Source organism: Notamacropus eugenii, chromosome 2 (assembly GCF_028372415.1).
Source record: "Notamacropus eugenii isolate mMacEug1 chromosome 2, mMacEug1.pri_v2, whole genome shotgun sequence".
Lineage (NCBI taxonomy): Eukaryota > Metazoa > Chordata > Mammalia > Diprotodontia > Macropodidae > Notamacropus > Notamacropus eugenii.
In genome coordinates, this window is record NC_092873.1 from 18,640,491 (window position 1) to 18,655,739 (window position 15,249).

Here is a 15,249-nt window from a genome sequence, read left to right on the forward strand (position 1 = left end):
ACTGGGTGCCTCTGAGAATCGTTTGGAAACTTGCAAATAGGATTTTCAAGGGCAAACGGGAGGAATCCAGGCCGGTGCATACCAAGCCATTTCCCCTCATGTGGGGTGGGAGCCTCCAATTTCCCAGACAGAACCTTGGACTCCCAGAGCTAGTTGTGGGGAGAGCATCTCCTCTGACCCCATCAAACCTTTTGTACACTCAAACTTGCTCATCCTCCTCTTGGGCCCCTTTGAAGTCCCCCCCACCCCCAGCTCCATAGAGAGTTACCAGCCAGGCAGAGACCAGGACTCACACCTCTAGCTGCTGTAACCATGGGGGGGACAGCTCAGAGAGCAGGGACAGACCAGACAGACCAGGGTCCCAGGCTAGGCAGAAGTATAACCCAAACAAAAAGATCCCTATTTCAGGGAGAGGGTGTGGGAGCTAGAGGGGACCTTAAGTGATCATCTTGTCTGATTCCCTTATTATACAGGTGGGGAAACTGAGATCCAGAGAGAGGAAGGCCCTGACCCTAGACTGCAAGGGTTCTTTAGCCACCACTTAGACACAGGACGGTGCCATGGGAAACCCTGGGAGTCAGAGGAGCTGGGCTCAAATACTGGCTCCTCCGCTTACTGCTCATGACCTCCTCTGAGTCTGAGTTTCCTCCTTTGGCTGTCAATCTCCTGAGCTGAGGGTGTGCCTACTATGTAAGACCCCATTCAAGGAGATAGAGAGCAGGTTCCGGTCAGATGCTGCCCTCACAAAAGTTACAGTACAGGCTACTACAAATGGCCAGACACACAGCAAGACATTATGACATGATCAGGGAGGACAGTTGCCCCGAGGTGCTTTCAGGGGCCAGAGTGCTCTCAGAAGCCAGGGTCTCACAGGCCAGGTAACCATGCCTCCCCAGAGGCCTGTTGGTCTCCATAGTGATGATCCAGGACCAGGCTTGTAGAAGTTCTGAAATAGGGGGATGGGGCAGAAGAATACTTTGCTAAGAACCCATCAACAGTCAATTCTGGCTGCCTCTGTGGTGAAACCTAACCAGGATGCCCGAGTCCGGGTCCCTTCAGCCTCATCTGAAAAGGGAACAGCCACTGGACTGCTGGGACTCCTTTCTGGGGTGCCTTTGGCCCACCAAGTATGTGGCTTCTAACTGCCAAGACCCTAGAGCTTGGAGACAGGATGCCTGGTCCACGGAGGCGCAGGGGGAGGAGTGGCAGAGGGTCCCCTAAGGGTTAAGGGCTCTTTAAGGCAGGGAGGATCTGTGACAGTCTCTTCTTCTGAGAAAATCCAGGGATCTCTAGGTCCTGTGGCTTCCCATGTGTATGATGAGGTAATTCACATGGGCAGAATGAGTCAGAAGGCCCAGGATGTCATTGTCTCCCAGACCTAAGATTCTGCTTGACTGTAAGAAGGCTCTTCCCCTTTCTGGACATCAGCCGCTGACGGGACTCGTCTCTCCTCGCCTGTGGGATGCAGGGCACATGCTGTTCTGGTCTGTGCTGGGCAGGGATGCTGGCTATTCACTGGGGCTCCGTCATTCCCCCCTCTAGAGTGCTTTTGGGAGTGGAGATGGGGTGCTGATCCAAGGCCGACCTCGGGCCCGGAGTGCTGGGAATACCAGAAAGAAAGACGCATCTAACAAAGGCAAGAAGAGGAATGAGCCCTCTGAGGCTGAAGAGTGAGTAACTGGGGGTGCAGGGAGGTGACCCGGGGCTCTGGGAGGCTGACATTCTGACTGGCGCTTCTCTCCCCATCCCCAGCCTCATCCCACCACCTCCTCGGAAGCCCTCCTTCCCGTTCCAGTGGGCCTGGGAGAGCTTCTTGGTGGATGGCCGGAGCCTGCCCCTGCCTTCCTCCAATTCTTCCCACCAGACCCAACAACCTCAGGGGGCCCCCCAGAAGGCCCAGAGGGCCAAGACCTCAGCCTTGCCCCCTGCCAGGGCTCCCCAGAAATCCCGGTTGAAGGCCATGCCCCCATCTGCCCAGCCGGCCAACTTCCCACTCTACTGGAAGATGGAGGCCCGAAGTCAGGACATGAAGAGGCAGTTGAAAACCTGGCTTCACTCTGAGCTGGACAGCCAAGAGAGCCAGGACAGCCAGGATTATCAGGATGGCCAGGAGCTGGAAGGGCAAGAACAGGATGGCAGGGAGGAGGAGTGGCCTGAGGGCAGGAGGGAACTCACCACCTGGCCCTCTTTTCTGTCTTCCAAGGAAAGGTTGGGGTTCCAAGCAAAATGGGCCCAAAGGCTAAGGATGGTGGGGGGAGCCCAGGGTGAGGGGAGGTAACTACAGCTGGGTGGGGGCAGCAGAGGGAGAGGAGAGAGTGGACAGGGCCTTCAAGAAGTTCATCTGTTCCCTGCCTGTGCCCAGGAGCAGAGAAGATGAGAGAGGCCAGCTGAGGAAGTGGAAAGCCCTCCATCTGGCTGGTTTCGCCCTCCTCAGAGGATTCCAGAGGAAGTCGGCAAAGTCCAAGGACCCAGAGAAGCTCTTAGATATGGAAATTCTGCAGAAACACTTACAGGAAGATGAACTCTACAGTAAGTCATGCCCCCTGCCAATGACTCCCAAGCCCTCTCTGGCCTTCAGCTCACTTGTCAAAGGAGGAGTTTGGGGTTCTTCTGTTTGTACTGTGTCAGTGGATAGAATGAGCAGCCCATTAGCCAGAATAAACATTAAAATCAGAATTTGCCAGGCAGCACCCCCCACTTCACTTTATACTAGGGGGTCCCTCCCCAGCCTGGCCTTCCCACTCCCAGAAGTAGCCTCCTGGTTTCCCACAGTCTCTGGCCAGTGTCCTGAGTTAGAGGCTCTCCTCTTCACCACTTATTGGGATTGGTCTCAAAAAGTTGAACTGAGAACCTTTCGTGCTGCTTGCTTTGAGAGCTATGACTTCGAGTTATGGCCCTGACACCCAGGATCTCTGACTCCAAACCCAGGGATATCCCCTACCAGGCTGCACCACCTGCTTAAGAAAGCAGAGATATATGGGCAACATTGTGGGATTATGTCCATTCCAAAGGTTATTGTGCTTAAGAGGCCAGCCTCAGTTACCTGCATACCTCCCTTACTTAGAACCTCCTGGCCCCTCTGCACTGGGGTAAGGCATTGGGGGAGGATGGGGAGTGAGGAGGGGTTCCTGACTTCTCTTCCTCTGTTGTCAGACTCCCAGTGGCCAATTCAGGATACCACCCATCCTCAAGGCGAGAAGGTACAGGCCTGGGAGGATGTCAAGCCCTTCCTGACAACTGGTGGCACCACCAGAACCTTCCAGATGCGACGAGAGGCCACCAGGTACCTGTCCCCCACCCCCATCCCCTACCCTGGGCTGGGGGTGCCTTCCCCTAGATCATTCCTTCACTGGCTGTCTAGACTTTTCACTGGTTGGTCCATCAACAGGTTCAGGTTATACACAGAGGTATAATACGCCCACAGTGGCGGTTCCTACATCACTGAATCACAGACTCACTTTCTACCACCTGTCATCTATAATACATAGGTACACATGCATACACACACACACACACACACACACACACATGCAGAGTGAAAAGACAATAGTGTAGACAGAGATGGAAGAGACCTTCTACCCTCTCATCTCATAATTAAGGAAATTGAACCCTAGAGACCTAGAGTAACTTGTCCAAGGTCACCTAGCCAGGTCCTAAACCCTAAAAATCCCAAGCCCTTCTGGGGCGGAGGTTGGGCCCATTAGCAGTCCCTTGATGGACATCCAAAAGCTGCACCAGGGTCATGATGCTGTGGCTAGAGGCCTCAGAATTCTGAAGGAATTCACTTGGTGGGCTCTGCAACCAAAGCAAAGCTCACATGATGAGCTAGAACTGCTGGGCTGGGGGACCCCCTGCACCTGAGGAAAGCAGACAGCAGGGCAGAAGGAAACGAAGACTGTCCTGAGCCCAGTCCAGTTCCCATCTCAGACCCTTAGTGGCTCACAATAGGTTTGGTCCTTGTGCCCCAGTGCTGAGCAGCCCCACTGGACTTCATTAGAACATGGTGATGGTGGAAGCCTGTTTCCCCATCTGTAAAATGGACACAGTAATATCTGCCTTAGACGGTTGGGGGGAGGCTCAGCCTGGATCACACGCGGGCCAAAGCACTGTATAGACTTCACAAAGCGCCCCAGACCCTTGGGGCTTGGCGTGGCCAAGCTAACATGACCAACGTGAACCTAGTGGACAGTTTCCTGAGCCCTTTGAGGTCTCCTTCAGCTCAAAATCTGTGTGGCCTGAGTCTGCTCTCATTGCTGGTTAGACTGGGAGCTCCTTGAGGCGAAGGAGTGGTATATTTCAATTTTGTTTTCGGCCCTTTTTTTGGTATGCCTAGTGTTTATTAGCCCAGAGCCTAGCACATAGTAGGAGCTTTCTAGGTGCTTATTGCCTGCCTGCCTTAGTGAAAGCTACCATTAAAGCCAGTTAACGCAGCCAGCATTGACTAAGAACCTCTTATATGCCCAGCTATGAGGAGACAGAACCACGACAATCCCTCCCCTCAAAGAACTCACATTCTGCAGGAGGGTAGCATACAAATCCAACTGAATACAAACTATTTAGAAAGAAAATACAAGGTAATGGGGGGTGGCACTAGCTGGGTGGGGAAAGGCCTCATGGGGAATGGGTTTTAGGAAAAGATCTGAGTAAAACTAGAAATACCACAAGGAGGAGGTGACGAGAGAACTGTGTGGTAGGCATGGGTGAAGCACAGGGAAGGGAGACCTTGGCATGGGGGAAGCCTAGGAAGCAAAGCCAGGGCACTATAAGGCCAAACCAAAGAGTTTGTATTGGATCCTAGAGGCAGGTGGCAGCTGTTGAGACTTCTGAGGGGAGGGCAGAGACCTGGGACAGGGAGGGCAATAAGGGCCAGGACGGGTGTGGCTGTGGGAGCTAGGAGAGAGGGATGACTCAGGGGTGACTGGGAGGACGGTGATTTCTGGACAAGAGGAGAGGTGTGTTCGAGAGAAAGACAATGTTTTGGGTGTGTTGACTTTGAGGGGCCCAGGGATGTCCAGTTAGAAATGACTAATGGGAGCTTGGAGCTCAGGGGACAGCCTAGGCCTGGAGCTAAGGGTCACTGAACCCACAGAATGGATAAGTTCACTCAGAGAGTCGAAGGTAAAAGAGAAGAGTCTTGGGATGTCCCCATCATTAGGGCACAGTTGGGGGGCTGGGATGTTAGCGCAACAAAGAATGAAGACAGAGACCTTGCATGTTGGAGAAGCAAGAGGAGTGAGTATATCACTAGCCCAGAGAAGTGAGAAGGTGGAGGAGTAGAGGGTGGTCAAGTGTCCGAGGCTTCAGAGAGGACCCAAGGGTGAACACTGAGAAGGAAGAGCTCACTGGGAACCTGGACAGGGCAGCCTCAGCTCAGTGAAGTCAGAAGCTGGAATGCTGAGGTCCAGAGGAAGGGGAGCCCGAGACAATCAATAGCATTTTCTAGAATTACAACAGTGAGAGGGAGAAATGGAGGATGCTGGCTCAAGGGGACTGCAGGATCGAGGGAAAGGGGATGTGTCTGTGTGTATGTATGTGGTGTATGTGATGTGTGTGAGTGGATGGTGTGTGCGTATGTTGTGTGTGTGGTATGTGTGTGGTATGTGGTGTATGTGCTTTGTAGTTGGTGTGTGTTATGTGTGTTGTGTGTGTGTGTGTGGTTTGTGGGTGGTATGTGGTATGTGTATATTATGTGTGTGTGGTATCTATGTGTGTGTGGGGGTGTTGAGGGTGTGGGTATGTGGGTTTTGGGGTGGGGGGGTATGGGTGTGTGTGTATGTGTGTGTGTGTGTGTGTGTGTGTGTGTGTGTGTGAATGGGGAAGGCTGGGGCCTCCGTGCAGGCAGCAGGGAAGGAGCCAGGTCCTTACTTCCAGACTCTTCTATTCTCCTGAATGAGTCACCACCTCTGTGAGGGCCTCCTGAAGACAGAGGCCCATGAATTGGGCTCTGAAGGAAGTCTAAGAGGCTGCTGAACTGAGGGGAAGGCAGATACTTGGGGTTGGGGGGGCAGGTGGGCTAATTGCAGAGTCCAATTGTTCCTTTGCCCCATCTCCACTTCACACTCTGAGCTCTGCTCCCCTTAGACCCCATCTTTGCCCATGCTCCCATCTGCCTGTGACTGTGGCCCTCAGTGATTCTCCCTCATGGTCTTGGCTTCATCACATGCCCCTGCCTGGCCCCCACCTGGGTGCACACCCTGCCACCTCTTCTCAGACTTAAGAAAGGAAATGTGGGTCCTGTGGAGACAGCCCTGGCCAAGAGTCAGGTGGCATCCATCCTCAGCCCAGCTTTCTCTTCCCCAACTGCCCCTCAAGGCCTTCCCCTTTCTGAACCTTGATGCTGAGGCTACAAGGGGGCATCTGGAGGGGAGGGATTAGAGGGGTGGCTGCCTGTCTTCTGGCAGGAACTCACTTTATCCCCACCCCTCTCACCAGGACCTTGATGCTGGACTGGGAACTCCACAAGCGAGAGGCACTGGCCAGGGAAGGGCAGCGCCGGGCTCAGGAGCTGCGGGTCCAGAAGCAGGTGGCTCGGTGCCTGGCAGCCTATGAGCATTCCAAGGGATCTGGGGCCACCCATCGCAGGCTTGATGAGCTCAGGTGCCCACCCCTGTGGTGGGGGGGCGGGGAGGAGGTTCCCCAAAGGTGGGGGCACAGCTGGTCCCTGCAGAAGCCTGTGTGTGGGGCACCAGGGCAGATGGGGAGAAGAGAGGAGCCCACCCCTACCAAGTATGGAGAGGGGCCCCCCACTTTGGTTGGGGAGCCAGGAGCTGGGAGCAGGAGATGTGCGGGAAGCTGCTCAGGGAAGCCTCACGTTGATTCTGCTAAAGGCCAGGGTGCCAAGGCAGAAGTTTCAGGAGGTTCTGGCAAAGGGGGCACCAGTGTGGGCAGAGGGGGCACCAGTGCAGGCAGAGGGAGCAGGAAAGGCTGCCAGGGGAGGAGAGGGCTTGAGCTGGCTCTAGATCTGGATGGGTCAGGGAGGCCATAGCGACTTCACCCCCAGCAGCTGGGCCCTGGTGGTGCAAGGACAGTGGCAGCAGGCCCGTGGCTACGCTCCAGAGTCCACCTGATTCTGGACCACTGAGGCCCAGAGGGAGGCAGCTTCTGGCCCAATACCACACAGCTAGGGGGAGGAAGCTCCAACTCCAGGGTGTGTGACTCCACATCTGTGCATCCTTCCCACAACTCATTCACCCCACCAACATCACTGTGTGCAGAAAGCATGGGAACAGAGAAATAAAATGTGGTCACTGGTCTCCAGACTGACTGACTTGCCTGGCGCTAGGAAAGTGCTGCCTTTCCGCAGGCACAGTCGCCCAGTAGCACTAGTAAGAGTAGCTAGGGTTGATCTTGTGCTTTACGGCCTGCAAACTGCTTCACAATATCACACAGGGGAAACTGAGGCAGATGGGTTCAGGGATTTGCCCAGGGTCACACAGCTAGTGCATCTGAGGGCACATTTGCATAATTGCCCTCAGGCTTGCCTGACTCCAGGTCCAGGGCTCTCCCCACTGTGCCACCCAGATGTCAGAAGTGGGGAGATATGACTTCCTAGCCATGTGACCCTGGCTTCATCTTTTGGTCAGGGACCAAAGTCTAGCATCTCTGGTCACTGGGGGCATCCTCAGAACCTAGCCAAGCCCTTGGTTATGCTAGGAGGGTCATTTCAGAGGGTTTTCAGGCTGAGTCCGACCTCTAGTAACCCTGTCCTATCTCCCCAAGCCAGGCGGCAGGAGAAGCAGCGGTTGGCAGAGTACCAGGCTGAGCTTCAGGGCATCCATCACAGGGTGCAGAGCCGCCCCTTCCTCTTCCAGCAGGCCATGCAGGTATGGCTTCCACTTCAGCTGGGCGCCGCCAGCTTTGTCCTCCCTCCCTCAGCACCTGGCAGGATTGGAGTCAGGACAAAGCAGATCTTCCCAATTTTGCTGCCCTCTCTCCCCCATATCCTCACTGCTCTTACCTCCAGGCCTCCCCAGTGTCATCCCAAATCAACAAAATGCACATTGATTAGGCCCCTGCTGTGTGCAGAGCCCTCCTGCAGGATGAGGGACTGACCATCTTTGCTCTCCTCAGGGAACTTACCACCTAGCTGGGGGATACGTTACAAATACTCCAAAATTCCAGTGAGCTCCCATCTCAGTGATAAGCTCTCTCCCTAACAATGCCACTCATCACCATTCCATACCTGCCCTGCCTTAGTTTCCTCATCTGTTTGGGAAAGGGGAAGGGCTTCCTAGAGGAGGGGACATTTTGAATTGTGTTTTAAAGGATGAGAGGAATGGAAACATGAAAGAAAGGGAAGGGGGGGCGTGCCAGACAAAGAGGACAGTGTGAGCTAAGCTGGAAAAAAGGTATGAAGGTCAAGGGCAGTTTGGCAGTCCCAAGGTTAGTCTGCTTAGACTAGAGTGCAGAGGGCAGGCAGAAAACCATGGATCAATTCAGAAAGGCCGCTTGGTGCCACATGGCCTTTGACCTTTTCCTTGGGAGCAATGGGGAGCCTCTGGAGCCTTGGAAGCAGAAGACAGTGCTGGCAGAGGTCCCAAGGTTTAGAGGAGGCAAATTTACTCCAATTCCCTTGTTTTACAGAGGAGGAAGGTAGGGTCCAGGGACTGGAGAGGGGAATGAAGGAAGTCACCCTTTAGGAGGTGAATGCAAAGGTGGGTGGGAGTGAGGCCTGCCCTCTGGTGTGGCCATGGGACTAAAGGGAAGGAGAGGGCACTGGGGAGGTGGTTTTGGCTGCCTGTGAAGGGTGAGAACCCCAAGGTGAGGAGAGTGAGTGACAGGGTCCATGGGGATGCCAGGGACAGACACAGAAGGGGGAAGGGTAAGTTTAGTGGGAAAGGAAAGAATAGCCCCCTCCCATGGAACTCAAGGCCCAACCCTACAGGAGCCTACTCCAGGGAATGGAGCCCTCCTAGCTCTGTTCATTCTATGTACCATCACCCATCCTTCTATCAATCAATCAGTGAAATCCATCCAGGAAAAAGCCTTTATGTGCCTACACCTAGCAGGCACTCTGCTAAAATGAGCCTGCTTCCTGCCTCCAAGGAGTTCCTCCATGCATCCCCTGGACTGGGCAAGGGTGTCTCCATCTGTACAACCTCCTGACTGGGAGGGGGGCCCCATCTCTCTCATCCCTGCTACTGGTTTTAGGGACTCTTGTCTCCCTGACAGGCCAATGCACGGCTCTCTGTGAACAGACGCTTTTCCCAGGTGCTGTCGGCCCTGGGTTTGGATGAGGAGCAGGTATTGGCTGAAGCATTGAAGGATGAGATTGAGGAAATCCCCTTTAAACACAGGTAGGAACCTGAGCTTTTCTTAGAGGTTTAGAGGATCTAGAGAAAGCCCCTCATTTTACAGGGGAGCATACTGAGGCCTAGAGAGAGGCCTCCCCAAGGTCACACAGCTGGTAGGATTAGAACTGCTCTGGATGTCTAAAAAGCCATGCTTTCTTGGTCTCCACACTCCACCTCCTGACTGGTTTCAGGTGGCTCTCCCCCCTCACCTCCAAACTTCTCCGACTTCCTTTCAGTCTCAGCTAAAATCCCACCCTTGGTGAGAAGCCTTTCCCCATCCTTAATCTTAGGGCTTTAACCTCAGATTTCACCCAGTTTATCCTGCATATCTTGTCTGCACACTTTGGTGTTTCTTGTCTCTCCTACTAGATGGTGAGCTCCGTGGCAGGGGGACTAGTTTTTGCCACTTTTTGTATCTGCAGTCCTTAGCGCAGCAGGGTCTTTCCAAGTGCTTGAGATGCTGATTGGAGGAAAGAGGAGGCCTCCACACTGGGAGCCCACCACAGCATTGCCAATCCATCCAGCCTACTGCATTCATGTTACAGACTGGGAGTAGATGAGGTCTCTTCTGCCAGCCCAGATGGAAGGGGTGCTCTAAGGAGGCAACTCCCAGGCCAGGTAGACCCTGAGGGGAGCCTGGATGCCAAAGAACATCCCTCTGTCTCTTTCCAGGTCCTCAAAGACCAGGAAGCTGTCCAGGATCCGAGTGGAGCAGCCTTTGTGGGGCATGGAGTGAACAGAGCTGGATGCTGCCCGAAGTCAGCAAGCCTAGTATGGGGAGAGCATTACTCCCAGTCCAGGGTTGAATGGGAAAGACAGAGAGAAAGAAAATGAAATTGTTGTATTTAAGCCCAGTGTCTGCTTTCCTGCCTGGCCAGAGCCTGTGGGACCTTGGGGTCTGTCTGGGGAAGTGAGCAGCGATGACAGATGATTGATGGTTACTGGGGATGCTGAATCCAGATGGAAGCATTGGGGTCTGTGTCAGAGCCAGAAGGGCCATCCTCAATGTTCCTCAGCCCTCTGTCCTGAACCGGGCGTACACCCTGCCCAGCCCCAGCCCTGAGAAATACAGAACTCCCTCCCCACGAGTGACTTCTTTAACACCAATGTTTAAATTCCTTAAGGCCCCAGAGTTACACAGCCACAGAGACCTCTCATCTTCATCCCCCTTAGGAGAGGAGATGGTCCTTTTTGGCTTATAAAGGAAGAAACTGAGGCACGTGGAGGCAAAGGGATCTTGTACTGAGTCACAGAAAAGTAAAGAGATACCCTTTGGTTCCACTGGGTTCCATTAAAAGACATTTAGGAAAAAATATTGCAGGGGGGGCAGTGAATTTCATAGAGCCATCTGAATTCATATATTAATCACCTATTGTGTATGGTACCAAGGAGACAGCCAATAGGGTCCTTGCCCTCACAAGGGCTGACTGACCAGTAGAGGGTTAAGAAGGAACCACACACCTAATGGATCCCAGAACATGGTTGGCATTATGGGTGTATGAAAATAGCAGTCAGGAAGACCTGGGTTCAGATCTCACTTCAGACAGTAGCTCTATGAGTTTGGGTAAATCACCCCAGATTTCTTATATCAGTTAGACTTGAAGTCCTCTGTGGTCCCCTTTGAGCTCAAAGCCTATGATCTGAAGTGAAGGTCCTTGACCAGCCAGCAGGATCAAGGACGGCTTCTTGAGGGAGGCCATCTGACTTGGCCTTAAAAGGTCAGAGTTCTCCTTGACCCTTCATCAGGCAAAGAAGTAGGCTGGGCTGGTGGTCAGCACAGGAACATACAGACAATAAGGAGGGTGTAGAGATGAGATCTTGCAGACCCAGTAGGACCATGTAGACTAAACTTATTCTTTTTCTAAGGAGGAAACAGCGGCCCAGAGAAGTCAAGTGACTTGTCCAAAGGCCCCAGCAAGAAATACGGTAATATCGATGCTCAGAACCCTTTAGGCCTCAAAAAAAGCTCCACTTTGTGAGCTCTGTGATCTCAGTCAAGTCACTTAACTTTTTTGGGTCTCAGTTTCCTCATCTGTAACATCATGGGGTTAGACTGGATGGAGTTCCTTCCTGCTATAAATTTCTGAGCCTATGACACAGATTGTCACCAACCACACAATCTGGGTCTTAGGGTTCCAAACGCAAGCTATGTTCACAATGTATTTTTCATTTATTTTTATTTCTAAATTCTCTTCTCTCACCCATTGAGAAGTATTTATACGTCACACAAAACATATGTCCACATGTCCTACTCATAACGTATTAATTATGCTACTGATGGTTGGCAGTATTGACCTTCACTAACCTCTTCCTCCAATGCCTAAATCTGGGCAGGGGGTAAAGTTGGCTAAGCTGCAATTATGATAGGGCACTGAGATTTTGTCATCTGGCTCTGAATTTAGCATTCCCACAGCACTTGCAGGGAGCCCATCAGTAAGTTACCACAGAATTTCATTAACAAAAAATGATTGAAACAAGATTCCAGATGGTAGGATGTCTCTAACCCTCCCTGCACTAAGGGCAGACTTCATGAAGCTGGTTCTAAGTAGTGCTTAGCTCTCATCAGTACATCCACTGGCCAATTCTGCCAAGCTGGGAAGTGTCAGACTTCATCGTTGGTGAAAGGAGCAGTCCCAGAAGGTTCTGAGTAGAGGTGGGATCTTGGGCCAATTTGGCCATAGGACCATGAATTTCCTTTCTTGGGTACCAGAAGAACAAATCTTCCAGCACTGGCCAACACAAGAAATACCTAACATGCAGTCATAATTTCTACCAACCCTCAGAGGAAGCTCTTAAGAGGGTTTATGTAAAAAATAAAGCAATGGTTATTAAGTTCATGCTGGGAATGTTTAAATGTTCATTGATCTGGGTATTCTCTTCAACAATACAGAAGGTAGCCTGTCCATCCCAGGCAACACATTTTGTCCAGATCCTCCCAAAAGTTCACCACAAGGGGTCCATCCAGCACAGTAAAAAACCTTCCAGTGGCCTAGCCATACCAGATCTAAAACTGTATTATAAAGCAGCAATCATTCAAACTACTTGGTACTGGCTAAGAAACAGTGGTGGATCAGTTGGAATAGGTTAGGTGCACAAGGCACAGTAGTGAATGACTAGTAATCTACTGTTTGTTAAACCCAAAGACTTCAGCTTCTGGGATAAGAATTCATTATTTGACAAAAAACTGCTGGGAAAACTGGAAAATAGTACAGAGAAACTAGGCATAAAACCAAGATCTTACACTGTATACCAAGAAAAGGTCAAAATCAATACATGATTTAGATAGAAAGGGTGACATCACAAGCAAATTACTAGAGTAAAGAATAGTTTACCTTTCAGATTTATGGAGAAGGGAAGAATTTATGACCAAATGAGATAGGAGAACATTATGAAATACAAAATGGATAATTTTGATTACATTAAATTAAAAAGGTTTTGCACAAAATCAATACAACCAAGATTAGAAGTGAAACAGAAAGCTGGGAAATGATTTTTATAGCCAGTGTCTCTGTTAAGATCTCATTTCTAAAATATGTAGATAACTGAGTCAAATTTATAAGAATACAAATCATTCCCCAATTGACAAATGGTCAAAGGATTTGCACAAATAGTTTTCAGATGAAGAAAATGTTCTAAACCACTATTGATTAGAGAAATGCAAATTAAAACAACTGAGATAACACCTCACAACTATCAGATTGGCTAATATGATGAAAAAGGAAAACATAATAAATGCTGGAGAAAATTGGAACACTAATGCATTGTTGATGGAGCTGTGAACCGATCTAACCATTCTGGAGAGCCATTCGGAACTATGCCCAAAGGACTAAAAAAAATGTGCATACCCTCTGATCCAGCAATATATCCCAAAGAGATCATTAAAAAGGGAAAAGGACCCACATGTACAAAAATATAACAGCTCTTTTTGTGGTGGCAAAGAACTGGAAATGGATGCCCATCTACTGGGAAATGGCTGAACAAGTTGTGGTATGTGAATGTAAAGGAATACTATTGTTCGGCAGATTTCAGAAAAACTCGGAGTTAGATAAACTGATGCTATATGAAGTGAAAAGAACTGGAACCTTGTACACTGTCACAGCAACGCTGTGCGATGACCAACTTTAATAGGCTTATTTTTTCTCAGCAATGCGATGAATCTAAGAGAACTCCAAAAGACTCATGATGGAAAATGTTATTATTCACATCCAGAGAAAGAACTATGGCATCTGAATGCATATCAAAATATAGGATTTTCTCTCTTTTTTGTGGTTTTTTCTCTTTTGTTCTGATTCCTTTTTCACAACATGACCAATGTGGAAATATGTTTAATATGATTGTACATGCATGACCTATATCAGATTGCATGCAGTCTTGTGGAGGGGGAAAGAGTGGGAGGGAGAAAAAGAACTCGAATTCTTCTAAGATTGAATGTTGAAAACTTTCTTTACATGTAACTGGAAGAAGTACAGTACTATTAAGTGGGTGGAAAAAAATGAAAACCTTCCATCCAGTGGAAGGTATCCCTCATATACCTGTCATCTGTCATGTAATTCTTTGATGTCCTTTACCACTGTTACTTGGGATCCCTTGTTGGTTAGATGTCACCTGCCTGCTTGTGCCTACCATGTGCTCTTCTGGTGCCCCTGATGTGATACTAATGTTTAGTTCTTCAAAGACAATGGGCTTTCAGGTCTTGTTGTGATACAGCAGCATTGGTCCAATGTTAAAAAGACTGACCCTTTGCTATTATGGGAACCAATCAGTTGGTAAAAGAACCTTGCAATTTCCCAAAAGCAATCTAATTTTCCTTTTTCTTTTCAAATCTGGATCTAGCTCATGGTGCATTTATTGTTTATCTCAGAAATACATCCTGTTGGTCAAGCCCTGTAGATTGCCAATCCAGATGTATGTCAAAATCTGAGCAATACCCTGTCTTCGCCTACTTGATCTTTCCTGGATGAGCGAACAGATCAAATTCTTCTAGATAGTTAAAAGATCTCTTCCAGGAGATTCTGCAAAGTCTTTGGTTCGATGCAATCAACATGTCACTCTCAAACAGGAATGTCAAAAGGACCTCACCATTCCAAAGGACTCTTTGTGGATCAACATCAGGAAGGCAAATATTTGAGGCAAGAACACATCTGCCTATTTTATGCCACACTGGGTGTTTCTGACCAGAGAGCCACTGAATAGGGTTATTTCTGTTGATGCATCTTAGAATCTTGAATGAGCTTAATGTAGAGATAGGATACACCTAGTTAAACAGTAGCCTGTAGGGGAGGTAGGGGGGTCCAGGAAGCTTTTACTCCAGTGGAATTCTAGTGGAATGCTTTTTTTAAATCAATGAACACAAGGGAAGTTTATAATCCCTTACCACTGTATTGCCTCCACAGCAGCTCTCCTTTCTCTCTCTATACATATGTGTGTCTATATATAAGAAAAGAATGTTTTATTCATTTTTGCAAATCTTTTCTCTTTTCCCTCTCTCTGTGGTCTTCTTTCCACTTTCATTTTTTAATTCCCTCAGTATGACTTTGCTCAGTTGGAAATCTTGCCAAGCTTTCTTTAGACTGGTTTTACCCTCCACTGCTATCTCTGTCTGCTTCATGAGACAATTCTGCTCATTCACCATCATCCTCTGTAAGATTTTACAAACGAGTTTATATTCTAGACATGTATTGCCTTCCCAAGGTATTTGTTTGGCAAATAAGTCCAGTGTTTTCTAAGATGTTTCTTGGCTCCCTCGGTCTCCTTGTTTCTAGCAATTAATTTACATTGGTTTAACTTCTGACTTGAAGTCAATAGACCCTGTAGGACATTCATGTTTCATTTTTTGATTTTTCACAAACTCAGGGTTTTAAATAATTCAGACTTTTCAACCACTCGAGGGTTAAATCTTAAGTATTTTTTCATCTCTATTCTCCCCTGTGGAGATCGAGCTGAGCCAGCAGGTGGG

The 15,249-nt window shown here is 49.6% G+C and overlaps 1 protein-coding gene across 2 annotated transcripts; it reads left to right on the forward strand.

Moving 5' to 3' along the window:
* The first annotated feature begins 943 nt into the window (after positions 1 to 943).
* On the forward strand, positions 944 to 10,142 carry TSGA10IP (testis specific 10 interacting protein). 2 transcript variants are annotated; one of them, XM_072639149.1, is made up of 9 exons: positions 944 to 1,127; positions 1,543 to 1,670; positions 1,753 to 2,121; positions 2,363 to 2,529; positions 3,154 to 3,283; positions 6,433 to 6,597; positions 7,724 to 7,823; positions 9,172 to 9,296; positions 9,966 to 10,142. In XM_072639149.1, the coding sequence occupies exons 1-9, from the start codon at positions 960 to 962 to the stop codon at positions 10,027 to 10,029; spliced, it is 1,416 nt and encodes a 471-aa protein (XP_072495250.1). In that variant the 5' UTR covers positions 944 to 959; the 3' UTR covers positions 10,030 to 10,142. The 2 variants fall into 2 exon arrangements, with proteins under 2 accessions (XP_072495250.1, XP_072495249.1); XM_072639148.1 differs by having other exon boundaries at positions 945 to 1,127; positions 1,753 to 2,208.
* Positions 10,143 to 15,249: the final 5,107 nt, after the last annotated feature.